This window comes from Nelusetta ayraudi, unplaced genomic scaffold, assembly GCF_046127955.1.
Source record: "Nelusetta ayraudi isolate G7.1 ecotype Tasmania unplaced genomic scaffold, CSIRO-AGI_Nayr_v1 ptg000050l, whole genome shotgun sequence".
NCBI classification, from domain to species: domain Eukaryota; kingdom Metazoa; phylum Chordata; class Actinopteri; order Tetraodontiformes; family Monacanthidae; genus Nelusetta; species Nelusetta ayraudi.
In genome coordinates, this window is record NW_027466100.1 from 399,024 (window position 1) to 413,092 (window position 14,069).

The window sequence follows — 14,069 nt, forward strand, 5'->3', positions numbered from 1 at the left end:
AACCAACAACACGTGACGTTTTACTCCTTTATTGATGAGTGTTATTTGTACCACCACCGTGTGGTATGGAGGAGGTACTGCAACTCTTAAGGTTTTAAAAACCTATCATGTATCATGCTTTCACGACTGCGTCCGAGGATTTTTATTTATTTTTTGCACAGTAGGTACAGATAATTGCGTCAAATATAATGTAAGTCTAGCATGAAACAGTTTCAATTGGCAAATTCAAGATCTTTGACTTCTTTTGTAAATTTGCTTGCAGACTTCACCCTCACAAGTCAGCTCCTGAAAAGAAAACATATGAAGTACATTTTCACTTCTCAGGCGGGAAAACCAATTGAGGGGGGAAAAAGTATTTAACCAATGGTTCTTATACCAGATGAAGCTCATCCCCCTCAATCCAGTGAGTCCAGCCACGGTTTTTCTTTTCTCCCTTCTGGACGCACACCAGCTTGTCATTTTCCCAGGTCACTACAGTCTAACAGGGAAGAAAAGCTGCTTTAAAATAAGTTTGAACATTTGAACAAAACATCAGCTTTTGAAGGACACAAATTTTGTTGTTACTATGTTTTTTCCCCCTTGCCTGGCATGATCTGTTGTCCAGCCCTTTAGTTTCTTCTGTGAATTCTTCCCCAATTTTGAATGACACTTCATAATTTCTAAATGTAGACAGTGTTCTGATTGTGAAAGAGTCTCCGTCTTGCTTAATCACTTTCTGGGGCTTCAACAGTGAGGCAATCTTGCGGGTTGCAAAATCAATACCTGCGTGGCAAAATGAGAGGAGAGTTAAGCCGTAGTCACTTTGCTTTATGCTCTCTGTATGGTCAAAAAAAAAAAGAGTACATTTTACTGTAAACATCACTAAAAGAAGGTCAACAGAGAGAGTACCCTTTGTCATGTTATATTTACAAATCTTTGCACTTGTTTTAATATAACCCTTAGCTAAAGGCAAAAAAAAAAATCTCAGTTAAGAATTCATACATTTCATGTTAATCAGCGACCCTTACCAAGTGCTACCATGTATCCCTCCAAGTTCACAGCGCTGTGAAGCTCCCATGTTCCACTGAAGTCAACAGGCATGTTGGACGTTCAACCGTTCTGTAGTCGTGACTGCACAGTGACTGAACAAACTCGGAGTGATCCGATGGATTTTTTTTTTTTTCATCCTGTGAACATAGGGCAAAGGTAATATGTCGCTGGCTCTATCTCGTTTTAGAATACACAAAGTAGGGGCGTTGAGGGGTGGGACATGATTTTCTTTTTTCCCTTTTTGGATATAGTTAAAGGAAAGCATTGGTCTTAATGTTTAAAAAGAAAACATAAGTAATTCAATCATCATGGGGTTCGCTCAAAGGAACCATGATGTAAAAGTACTCAGTGAGTTAAAACACAACAAGCTAATCTTTAGGCTTAACATACGTGCCGATATTGGGCTTCAAGGTCATGCAGTACTGAGCAGGAAGTCTGGTACAGGTGCGGGGTGAAACGTAATCCTCACTGCCGCCCACGTTCAGTGGGGCTGCCACTTCTCAGGCTGGAAACCCGCCCTTGCAGCATTGATCTGACTGTAGAAAAAAAATGTCATGTTCCTTTACCTGCTCATCTTTTTGGCTTATCACGGCAGCAGGTGGATACAGAGAAAGCGGAGGCTAAAATTGTAAGTGTATTTTGTTTTGAAGCGTTACCAAACGGAATCATTCTGCTTCTATTCCATGTCATGCTTTGTCTTTAATTTGTCGAATGTGCAGTCAAATAGTAAATGCAATGTTCACCGCACTTGTGCTGGTTCCTCAGCTCTACGTTCTGGGAAGGTAACTAAAACAAGTCCGTCTGTTGGCTTGCTTGAATTGAAGGGTTAATAATGCCGTCTGTCTGCTTTGTTAACAAGGCCCAAATCTTCCAGATACTGCAAGCAGCCCCTTCTGAACAACCTGTCTGCTTCAATTGCTTTGTCCTTTATGGCTTCAGGTGAATTCTGAAAAAAAGAAGGAAAGAAATGGTGTGTATATATATATATATAAAGTGCATGGACTTAATTTCCCTCCCCTCCCTTGTCTCTTACCTTGTTCCATCAGGTTTTTCAGTCATATTCACGTTATTAGACCTGGTTCCTCAGCCACTCTGGGCCTCCTATCACATGTTTGGGCTGCTTTCATGTGGACATGGACTGTGCACCGTCATTCTGACTTTAACAGCATCAGCATGTGTAAGAACAAGACTACAGGACTGTCATGAAAAAATGTTCAACAGGTCGGCTGCAGCATCAGTATGATATGAACATGTACTGTACATTCACAGGTTAGAACCACTCCTGATCTGTACTACATGTCTCTAGTTCTGATGGTGGCTTCCATTTGCAGTACAGGTGGGGCACACTTATTATTGTCTGGTACCACTTGAAAGCTGGTTTCATGGCATTTAAATGGACCTATAGGCATTTCACAATGGACAAAACTGTATGTTTAACCTTAGATAAGGTCACTAAAAATAACTGCGTTTAAGACAATACAAACAGGAATTCCTAATCAAACAAGGCCTTAATATGACTGAATCATGAAGAGCCTGCACTTGGTGGACTGAGTAAAATGATCTGCCTAACTCACTAAGGGAACCAGAATTCATCACTATTTAAAGGACCAGTGTGCTAGATATAGTGATAACACTGTATGACGAGTGGTTAGAAAGCATCGGGGGAGTCTCAGGTTTCTGACATCCTGCCCAATCTCACGACTTTTTTTTTAAACCAGTTGTGACTCTGGGTTCACGTCCCAAATCACTTAGCAGAGCCACATTCTGAACTTTTGTGGTTTTAAAATATGGCAACCATCTAAACAGCTCCTTTTGTAAATATTGGTAATTATTCTTAGCCATCAAGTGACTTCATACTTCCAACCCTATTTGATGCTGAAATACTCATATAGATGTTGCACATTGGACCTTCAGTGTTTTAGCTTTAAATGAATATGACCTCTCATCACTGTCCAGGTGTTGTCATGGTGAGAGGGGGGCTCTGGCTGACCAACAGACGACCAACAATAGACCTGAGCAGCCACAATGAGTGATTTAACAGCCCAGCTGCCCACTGTTGACATCCGATCCACCGCATATTAAAGTTTCATGCGGTTTTCATGCCGGCGTCCACCTGTAACCTAAAACCATGGGAACAAAAAAAAGGGAAAGCCATTTAATCCTCCTCACGTTTTAAAGCCCACTTCAAAATAATAGCCCAGAGCAGATGTTAAAGCTGTTTTTATTTTTATTTGTTGGTGAAACCTACAGTCAATGCCGAAGACAAAGACAATCCAGCCGGAAAAATGTAACTTGTTCTAAACTTTACATTTCCATTACAGTCAAGTCAAATTGGATACCACTTTTCAGATATTATGGATTAATAACTATTCATTGTGCATTGTTCACACTTGACGATCCCAATTGTTCTGGAGAACATGGAACTCTGGTTGGAAAAGAAAGGCACTTTAAACATAATAAACAATACACTGCTTATTCTGTGCATTGTCCATGTTTTTGTCTTGAAGACATTGTGTCAATACTTTCTAGCCACCTTTAAGTCTGTAACTTATTTTTGTATATAGAGTAATATAATACAATTGTTGCACTGTATCTCATGATGTATTTTCTATCATAGCTGTGCAATGTTCCCTCTTTGTACATATGAAAGAAAGTACCTCAAAAGTTGAAGTTATAACACTCCAGACCTCCCCAAAAAGAAAAAAAGAACATTTGCCATCAAAACGCATCTGTACCCCTACATCCAGTTAAGGAAGCCACTGTGCATCCTAAAAAGGAAGAGGCACTTTGGATCAGGAGGTTGGAATGTGAGTGTCAGGAATGGGGTTTATTCTAAATCAATAATAATAAAGAAAAAACATATTATATCCAAACAAAAGTACACTGCAATCAGGTCAAGTACTGATCACACTGTTAACCAAATATTTGGTCATTCACAAAATCCCCTGAGGTCTCGCAGCAGTTTGGTGGATTTGCATTGTGTTTGCACACAGGTGATTGTACATGCCTTGGAATTTGGAAAATGCTTCATTCACACATCTCACACTAAACTAGAGGCTTCTTTTTTATTAAATCACAGTAAAAATAATGGCATATGCTCAAAACGGATTGTAAATAAGAATGAATGTCACATATTGTTTTCTGTAAAGTATGTCATTTTTAAATGTAGGTGCATCACAGTTTTCTTCTTTAAAACTTTGGAAAGATTTCCCTGCAGGAAAATGCAGTTAAAGTACGAGGTCATTCAAATTCTGTGCAACGAAAGCCCCTCAGCAACGCCTGGCCGAGAGTGACAAATGGGAACTCTTACAGCAACAGTGCGTCGTAATCTATGTACCAAACTAAAGTGCCATCGGCTGGCTTCACGGCGGTGACGGGGTATTTCTCCGGGACGTCCTTCACGCGACTCAGCTGCGTGACCAGCTCGTGTTTGCCTTTGCCCATCACCAACAGTGCCACCTTGTGGGCGCGGTTGATGGCCTTGAAGGTGAGGCTCATGCGCCGGCGGGGCTCGCTGGGGCCCTCAATGAGGGCCACCAGCCTCTCCCCGTGATCGAACGGGCTGGCCCCGGGGAAGAGCGAGGCCGTGTGGCCGTCGTGTCCCACCCCCAGCAGCACGAAGTGGAAGCGGGAGCCGTTGACCGACTCGCCGATCTGGCTCTCGTACAGCGCCGCCCCGCCGTCCTCCGCCTCGCACAGGCGCCGCCCGATCTGCACAGGCATGGGGTGCACGTTGTAGTAGGGCACCCTCACGTGCTGCAGCAGGTGATTGTGCACGTTGCGGAAGTTGGACTGGAGCTCGGCGGGTGGCACGCAGCGCTCGTCCACCAACCAGACGTGGGTTTGAGTCCAGGGGAAGGAGAAGTGGTGGCGCGCCAGCCGGTGGAAGAGGGCCAGCGGGGTGGAGCCGCCCGAGAGGGCGAGGTGGAAGACTCCGCCCTCGCGCACCGCCGACTCCGCCGCCTCCTGGAGGTCGGCGGCGAGCCTGGTCACCAACTGCTCGGCCCAGGCCGACACCATTTCGTCGTTGCGAAACTTGCCCTGTATGGCTTGGAAACTGCCGGGACCTGCCTGCTCTTTGCCGATGATCACCGCCTCTCTGTGGTAACTGACCTCTGCTGCTCTTATGCTCACATCCAGCACGTCTCCGTTCTCCGCACCCCCCGGGTAGACGCGCGGGAAGGCGTCGGCGAGGCTGGCGAGCAGGGGCGTCCACACGCGCCAGGACGCTAGCAGGTTCTCGGTGCTGATGAAGCTGTTCTTTTGTCCGGAAAAAATGTCGGCGATGAGTTCCGAGTAGGCTTCCCTCTGCTCAGCCGGGGTCTGCACGTAATAGTCGGAGACGGGCAAACCCAGGACGTCGATGTCGCCGTGCTCGGTCACCTCCTTCCACTCGCTGTCCACCACGGCCGGCTTGAATAGATTCTTACTCACGAGGATAGCGGGATACTTGAGGCTGCCGTGGCCGAAATGGAAGACGATCTGCTTGGGCTTGCAGTGGACGCCGTCGTGCTTCTGAAGGCAAAAGACGTCGTGTTTGAAAAGTACGCGGGCGTAGCCCACCCGCTCGTCGAGCATCTTCCCCGAGGTGAGAAGGATGGGGATGCCTTCGTACTGGGGGTCGCTGATGTAAGCCAAGACAGCTGAAAAACACAAAGATAGCAGAGGGGTGAAAGTGTCTTACAGACAATCTTCTCATATTTATCGGTACTGAGAATTTTTTTTTTTTTTTTTCTTGGACAAACTAGGAAGCAATTTTAAAGTTTTGCCTCCTATTTACAAATACTTTTGTGAGCTTTTTCCCAGATGGAGACAAAAAAATGCTCAATGTGGCGTGACAGGTTAAGGGATCAGTCCTCACCTGCGAATGTTGGTGTGAGAGTGATGTGACCTCTGGTCTTGTTTAGCTCCTGCTGCACCTCTGATGCGTAAGACTGGTACTGTCCCACCACAGCTTGATTCTTTGCCAGCGGCAGAAGGGACCTGAAGACATGCAGCTTGTTTTGCTGGACCTCCTCAGTGTTGCTCAGGTTCTTTGGAATTCTTGAGGTCAGTAGGGTCATGACCTCGGTCAGGTGATTCTGTATAATGTCTCGGATCACCCCATATTGGTCATAGAAGGAAATACGGCCTTCAGGAGAAGACAACATAGTTTTTAGTTGTTAGTTTTCAGTTTCCAGGTCACTGCAGTTAGTTTAGATGCAACTCACCTTTAACATCCAATGTCTCCTTTAGTACTATCTCAATTCTTTCTATGTGGTGTCTGTTCCAAATGGGGTCCAGGAATTTCTTGTTTTCTACTCTGAAAGGAAGTATCTTTGCAACCACCTTTCGAAGGGAAAAAAAGGACATAACACAGAGTCAACAGGCTATGATGCAGACCTCCATCGCCCACCCTGCACCTTGCAAAAATGATGCATTTTTCAGAATTGGGTTGCAAAAAAAAGATTTTTGATTAAATGAAGGTGAACGAAGACCAAGGACTCTCGCCCTTTGCGACTGGATAGCATAAAGAAGACACATTTTCATGAAAGGAGGCAAGATGTCCAGGTTAATCAAACGCATCATGCTGGGCACTTACCTGCTTCCCGAGGTAATGGTCTATTCTGTACATCTCTTCATCTCGCAGTGACGTCTCAAGCTGAGACGCAAGAACCTGGGCACTCCTGAGGTCGTGTCCGAAAGGTTTCTCTAGCACCACCTTCAGCCACGCCCCGCCGCTCGGCCTGCAGCTGCTGTTGATCTTCTCAGCAATGTCTGCATATGCAAAGGCTGGAACGGACAGGTAGAAGAGTCTGCCCGCCTCGGTCATTCCCTCCTGCTGAAGCTGCTGCTCAATGTGCTTGGCCAGATCCTGGTATTGCTCTATGGTCTTGAGCTGCCGATACTTTGAGAGCCTCAGGAACTGCTCTTTGAGAACTGCACAGCGCTCCAGTGAGACGTGCTCCGAGCAGGTCACCCCCTTTAGGATCTCAAAGAGGACCGGGGTGGCTGTGTCGGCCGCTGACTGCCCGCCGCCGTAGAAGGAAAAGCTGTTTCCGCTGCTGACCTGGTTGACGTAAAGCTGAAAAAAGCCCTGCCACAGGTACTTCTTTGCCAGGTCACCTGTGCCACCGACTATTACCACTGAAACGTGTCCGGGTCTTTGTGAATCTGCTTTCTCAATGGTCTTTGCTCCCTGGACGCACAGAGCGACCAGGAGAAGGAACACAGTGGCAGCCATCCTCTGGTCCTCAGTCTTCAGACTCCTGCATGAACAAAGCAACAAGAGAAAACAAACATAGAGGAATAAACGGCAGAACTAACTGAGCAATTTATTATATGTTTGTAGGATGTGTATCATACATAACTTAATCATTACAGCTATACATAAAAATAGTTTATTTTATTAATTTATGTATTTCAAACATGTAAACAACCATAAAACAATACAAATACAAAAAACATATATATTTTAAAAGTCCTGTTTTTTATTTTTTACAGCCATCACATCCAAAATGCTAAAACTCATTAACATTCCTCACAATTTAGAGAATTCAACATATACTCAAAACAACAAGATTTGCAACTCCTATGAAGCAAAGTCTATACTGCAGCTACAAACAAGTAGTTGCACAGATGTCTAAGCTACTTCCAAAAGCTAAATAGAAAAGCAATACATTACTTGGCAATATCTCCTTCTCCAACAATTTCCTAGGTCCTCTGAGAGCGAGTGATGCGGTTTCCTGACGCTGTCATGAGTGCAATGAGCAGCGTATCATTGTAGAGCAGTCGACAGACTTTGCACTTTGCTTTGGGGCTTTGAGCTTCCAGTATGACAGTCCTGCAGTTAAATGCCGGGAAAGTCCTACCAAATGATTTCGCAAGGACCCCAACAAGAAGCCTGAAAGACTCTCGTGAGCAAATCATTTCTATTTGTATATAATGGATGCTGCCAAGTATGGTAAATGAGGACACTGTTTGATAGATCATAATTGCATAAAAACATAGTCGACATATCAGCCCCTTGGATGTGGCCATATTAAAAAAAAGAAACCAGGCTTTTGAATTTGATGTTAAATATTTTTACCAACCTCCCGAAATAACAGAAAGAGACAGTCAATAGAAAGGTGATGAAACCTAATGAAAAGAGTTGGGAGGAATATTGATTACCAAAGCAAAAATAAAAAATTAGAAAGACCAAAAAAGTAAAATGCCGCGTCTGAATCTGAAAAATGTTTACGCAACAGCCAAGCAAACAGCAAAGGCCAACTCACCTCTGCTCCCTGATTCAATGCAACCTCTGAGCTACTTAAACAATATTCTTAAAACAGTGACTTTAAAAAAATGACTACATTTTATGTAAAACTGATACGAGCATTAACTCAAGACAAGACAAACAAAACAATTGATAGTTAAAAACTACACTTAAGATAAGAGCTCCTACTATTCAGATTTAGATGATAATTCCATTAAGGACAGGATCCTCGTTCACAGTCTCATTTCATCCTCTGTGGCAAATCTTTTGACATTTTCTGCTTTTTCAAGGCATGTAATTCCGTCTCGGTCACAAGCTGCTTTTATTTTCCATCAGCACAGAAAATCTTTTATCAGACCAGTCTTACACTGAAAATTGGCTCGATCAACCATCGAAAAGGGCATACACCACGACATATACCCATGATAACGGCCGCTCTGTAAATGATCATGCAATAAATAATTGCACACTGTGATGAAAAAAATCCCCATCTTAAACAATAGTCAAGATGCTCAATAAAAACCAACAGCATTGCCCACAGATACTGACTGAGAGGTCTCATTCAGGACTAAGGCACTGCAAAGATGGTTTGCTATGCCGTCTTTGCATCTTTGAGGTCAGATTTGTCACAGCCGAGTGGTTCGGGGAAGATATCATGAGTCTATTCACATTGCTGTAGGGATGTATTCTATTCATTATTGACTGGGCAAAAGTGCCAGGTTTACCAACAGCTGAATCACTTCCAAAACAAGCTTTATTATCTCAACGGTAAACGCTAGAGTAAAAATGCTCTCTAATACGATTTTGCACTAAATTGTCTAATTTTTTTCTTTCAGAACAAGAACAAACTGAGCTGATTCTTTCGGATCATTTCAATATTTATCAAAATGAATTCATGTCTCTCCACAAATGAATGGGCTTCAGCTAACTCAATAAAAACATGGTCAAACAAGGACATCAGAATTGTTATCTACATGAAAATGGAAAGTTTTGTCAAGCTTATGTGGTCATCAATGCACAACTTCACAATAGTCAGGAAGTTAAAAAAAAAAAAAAAAAACACTTTCAAGGAAAAGGAAATGGCTCCATTAAACATGGTGTCCCGAAAGGCATGATCATCATCACCATCTGTTCAACCTTCCTCTTTGGCTGGTGGACCCCTGAACCCACGCCAGACAATATTTGCTGGTACTAGTCAGGTTGGACTGGATTCAAAAGAGTATTTTGAAATTGTGTTCTAGTTCAGATCAAACAGGCCTGAAGTAGTGCAGAAATAAATAATATTCTATGCTCCATCTTCTTTGTTGTTTAAACAACCTACTTGAAAAGGTTATGCCTTTTGGGGCTAAAGCCCTGTCACACAGTAATTGAGTACAAAAACTCCAGTGAATGTTGGATTCGGAATTCAGTCAGATTTAGACAGGAGTCACTGTGTCTCTTCCTGTGTCTTAAGTGCACAATCTATATATTGTATTATCTTAAAAAAAGAAATAAATAAATGGATTTTTTTAAAAAAACATTTACGTTCACATACATTTTTAACATTACAAAGTAAAACGTAATTTCCTTGCTGGATAATAAAGATTATAATGGAGTAAAAATGACAATGAGGGATTCTTGCATGAAATTCTGGTTAATGGACAATATCAAAGTAATACACAGCTAGTGGCCTTTTACTGAAGACATAAAACCTCTGCCGACTGACCCCCTTTTCACATGCACGTGGTTGTTGTAGAGATAAAGACAGGCTACCACAGTGTGTTAAAGTGTTTCAGTAAGTTCCCAGTTTAGCTTTTTTCCGGAAGCTCAAGCATGTCAGCTTTAGCAAATGAGCTTATACAGTGCAAACTCCGTTGTTCGGGAACAACTTAGCTATGCAGAAAATATAAAGCATCTGCTTCTTGTTGGTAAATGCAATTAGCTTGTGTTATGAATGAACATGAATATGAACTTTATTTAATTTACACTCAATCCAAAAACAAACAAAAAAAAATCCTGCATACTGTATATACTGTAATGTGTCCCAGTTATACAAATTTTGAAAGTATTTTGATTAATTTTGTGACACTTTTTGTGCCTTTTTGACTTGCTGAAGTGACGTTGGATTGGAGTGGGGGTAAAAAACAATAGTCACAGTTGGGTGATTTGAGGAACAAAAACTAGAAACTATAAGCTCGAGCCCATGTTTAACGATTATTTGCTAATACACTTGCTTTAGGCTCAGTTTAAACACTCGGAACACGGAAATTAACTGCTCTAATGAAACTAGCTTTTATGGTGCAGAGGTGGTGGAGGCGAGCCAACTGGAATTCACACTTGTCCCTGAACACACCGCTGTACTACACAGGACTCTGAACGTCTCCCCGCCCCACAGTAATGTCTACAAACGTATGCTTTGTTCAATTGCCTCTTCCAGCGACCTCAGCGTAGCTTTACGTGTTATATCTCCAAGAATATCGAGAGAGAACCCGCATTTTGCTAACTTCCTGGTAGTTCTGCAAGAGAGGGTATAAATCCCCCAAACAAACGTCTGTTAACCCACGTTTCCACCTGCTAGCGCTGTCAACGATGTCTTCCTGTGCCGTTACACAGAAACGCACACAGTTCCACCGCAGCGGCGTCAACTCGGCGGCTCGTAGGAAATAAATATAGCGACGCACATGCAAAAGAGCACGCACAGCACTGTGAAAAAAAAATCGCTGGATACGAACCCAACACGTGTCGTTACGAACCTGTTTCACGTTGAGGGTGCATTGGCGTTGCGCTCCAACCGGTGACAGATTTTGCGGCGACAGAGGGCGCTGCTTACGGCATTCGTCACGTTTGTTTTTTTTAACATGTAAGTCAACAAGGTTGTCGACGAAAACTTAGTCAGTAGTTCCGAGACAGGTTTTTGTCAGGGTTTGTTCTTATGTTACAGCCATGGCTCTGCCTTACACGTTATGTTTGGTTGTGTTTCCGGTTTGCTTTGTTGTGTCGATGAACGATACTCGCTGATTGGTAATCGGGCTAACGATAGCTAGACGGGACATCTTTAAATATTGTAAATATTAGCGTAGCTTTTTCTGCAAATGCCCTATCTTACTTCTGTAGGTTTTGTTTTGTAGCCGTGGAGTGTTTGATCGAGTACTCGGTGCTCAGCTGGTTTGGACTGCATACGACATGTCAACATTGAGTTCAGTTCGTGATTGATTATTTGAGTCTGTAGGTTGTTGAATGTTCCATTAGTAAAACGATTGTACCGCATCCTTGCGTACGGTATTTATTATAATATAAACCCTCGTTCCGTACAACAAGAGTACAGTGTAACATAGAGTTATTACAGTAGCTCTGTCACTTCCTGTTTTAGTGTTTCCGGAACAGAAAGCAAGGTGTGGAAAGCAATGAACAGAAGTGTCAAAAGTATTCACATTCAGTAAAAGTAAGGGATATTATTAAAAAAACAAACAAACAAACAAACAAAAAAACTCAGTTGAAAGGAAACGTATGGTTCATCTCCTTAACTCAGATGAAAGTAAGAAAGTAAAGGTTTTGAAATGTAGGTATGTATGTTTTTTTTAAAAAAAAAAAGTAACATATTTAAATAATTGAAATAAAACATTTGTTGATAATTTAGCAAAAACAATTAAACAGTTGTGACAGAGTAATCTGGAGTGAACTGACCAGAGGTCTTGCAGGATCATCTGGATAATTTTTTCCACAGCTATGGTACTCTTGATACGATATGTTTTTGTTTTTGTTTTTTTCAACTGCAGCACAACTACACTGTAATCAGTAATAGGTATGGCCATTGTTGGATGTTTTACACTTTTAATAACAATACATTTTAATTTTTCTTTGTACTGAAAATGTACTGAATGTGACCTCAAAGCTGAGACACTCTAAAATAACCGCCCTCACAAATATGATCCTCTTATATATTTAACTCCACAACAGCATAGTTCAAATAAATCCACTTCAAGCAATAACAACCATGGGTAAGCTGCAAGCAATGGACTGACCCTGCTTATAGTTGTTTTGTCATCAGCGCTGAAGACGGTCTTGTGGGGAGCAACGGTGACTCCCAACATGGAGGTCACAGCATCGAAACCCAGTGTGGAGCAGAGGTACAAGACTGTGGAGATGGAGAGGTAGAATGCAATAGTACTGTATAGTAAATGCATAGTACTGTGGTTCCTCATGGTCAGAGTTGCTGAAAAAGTATTAATCATTAATTACTGTGAGACAACAGCATAGCAGAAAACATCTTGTTTTATTTGTGCATTTATCATGTTCTGTTGTATGTCACTTGGGGGCCGATGTAGACTAATCAAGAGGGCCCTCTGTTGGTCTTTGTGTAGCATAGCCGCTTCCTGCCTGACTCATCCTCAAAGCTCAACGTCTGTTTGAACCTCATTCAAATGCAATCTTCTTCTTGATTACTTATTTTCAGCAGAAAGGTAGTCACAAGCGGTTGTCACTTGTAGAAACTAAAACCAAAAAAACTAAAACTCAGCCGTTTTTTGTTTCTTTTTTAAATATGAACACAACAGACACAACGACACAAAGTGCTGACCTGACCTAAACATCAGCTCCTGTGGGCTTTTGCATTGTTCAGCTGTTTAACACCATCACCCGCTGCATCCTGGCCTACCTCAGACAAAGCAGGTGCCCCTTTTGGCGAAATAATGACCTGAGTGTTTTTGGCCACACTGCCAGTTGCCCTCTGCGCTCCTCCCCTTTCACTTGTCGAAACAGTTGTGGCCATACAGCACAAACACTTGGCTGAGGGGCACTGCGCCCACTCAAAATATACAGTACATATTTCAAAACAGCTGCTGTAATGAAGCATTCAGATTATTTGATGGATGATCTAGAGGCTGCAAAATGTTCATTTGTCTTTTGTTCAGGTTTTGAGTACAACTACGACAATTAATTTGTTTGGCTTTAACTTGACACTGTGTCACCACAAGACACATCTGGCAAATCCCATTTCAACCATATCTGCCAGTTTTTGCTCATTTATATAAATATGCAACGGTGAAACTTGAAATACAAAACTTTACCACTTGGGTTAGTGTTTGTCAAGTGCCAGGACCACCTCAATATTTACCTATGCCCAACTGCAAACTGAACCTGCTGATTAAACCCTGAGTTACGATCGTTTAATGCAGCTTTTGTTCAGACTACTGTTGTTGTAAATTATAAAGTCACTATTAATCCCAACGTGTTGTGCAACCCACAAGCCTAACGCTGAAATACACAGACGCATACAGACACAGAGCACGACACTCAAACACTGGCTACTTAATAAACAGACTGAGGAGCCCTCCCAAGTGGACCAAGTCCCACTGTGAATTGTAAACAGTAAACAGGATGGAGCATCCTGTGTGTGTTACAGACTGTTGGGGTGTGTGTGTGTGTGTGTGTGTGTGTGTGTGTGTGTGTGTGTGTGTGTGTGTCCAAGATCAGAATGGGCACATGCGGAGTGTGCTAGCCCAGCTGTCACTGCTGTAACTCCAGGCAAGAGAGACCACAAGCTGGAGGCCCACTGCGTGTGTGTGTGTGTGTGTGTGTGTGTGCTTTAACTATGTGTGTGTTGTCACCCCACACTCCCCCTCACAGGCATTCTTCACAGCCTCTGGCTTCCTTCCTCCCCTTTGTTAAGGCCGTGAGGCATACTTCGTCAAGCTGAGCACACAAACGAATGAATATGAATGTGTGCTGTCATCTTTATTAGGCCTCCCTGCCAACACCATTACATTTAACGCGACTCTTTACTGAAGAGATCTCACTTTCATGCCTGGTCCCTTGACTCCTACTT

General features: G+C 42.7%; 2 protein-coding genes across 3 annotated transcripts; both read right to left on the reverse strand.

Annotated features, from left to right (window-relative positions):
• Nucleotides 1-13: 13 nt before the first annotated feature.
• rbp7b (retinol binding protein 7b, cellular) lies at nt 14-1,163 on the reverse strand. The gene is made up of 4 exons (XM_076037196.1): nt 1,008-1,163; nt 584-762; nt 377-478; nt 14-285 (listed from the first exon to the last, which is right to left on the reverse strand). Exons 1-4 carry the CDS (start codon nt 1,078-1,080, stop codon nt 226-228), a joined length of 414 nt encoding a protein of 137 aa, XP_075893311.1. The 5' UTR covers nt 1,081-1,163; the 3' UTR covers nt 14-225.
• Nucleotides 1,164-3,238: 2,075 nt separating this feature from the next.
• h6pd (hexose-6-phosphate dehydrogenase (glucose 1-dehydrogenase)) lies at nt 3,239-11,343 on the reverse strand. 2 transcript variants are annotated; one of them, XM_076037167.1, is made up of 5 exons: nt 10,999-11,343; nt 6,611-7,277; nt 6,240-6,357; nt 5,891-6,160; nt 3,239-5,672 (listed from the first exon to the last, which is right to left on the reverse strand). In XM_076037167.1, exons 2-5 carry the CDS (start codon nt 7,250-7,252, stop codon nt 4,336-4,338), a joined length of 2,367 nt encoding a protein of 788 aa, XP_075893282.1. In that variant the 5' UTR covers nt 7,253-7,277; nt 10,999-11,343; the 3' UTR covers nt 3,239-4,335. The 2 variants fall into 2 exon arrangements, with proteins under 2 accessions (XP_075893282.1, XP_075893281.1); XM_076037166.1 differs by lacking the exon at nt 10,999-11,343 and adding an exon at nt 7,694-7,842.
• Between the last annotated feature and the right edge of the window lie 2,726 nt (nt 11,344-14,069).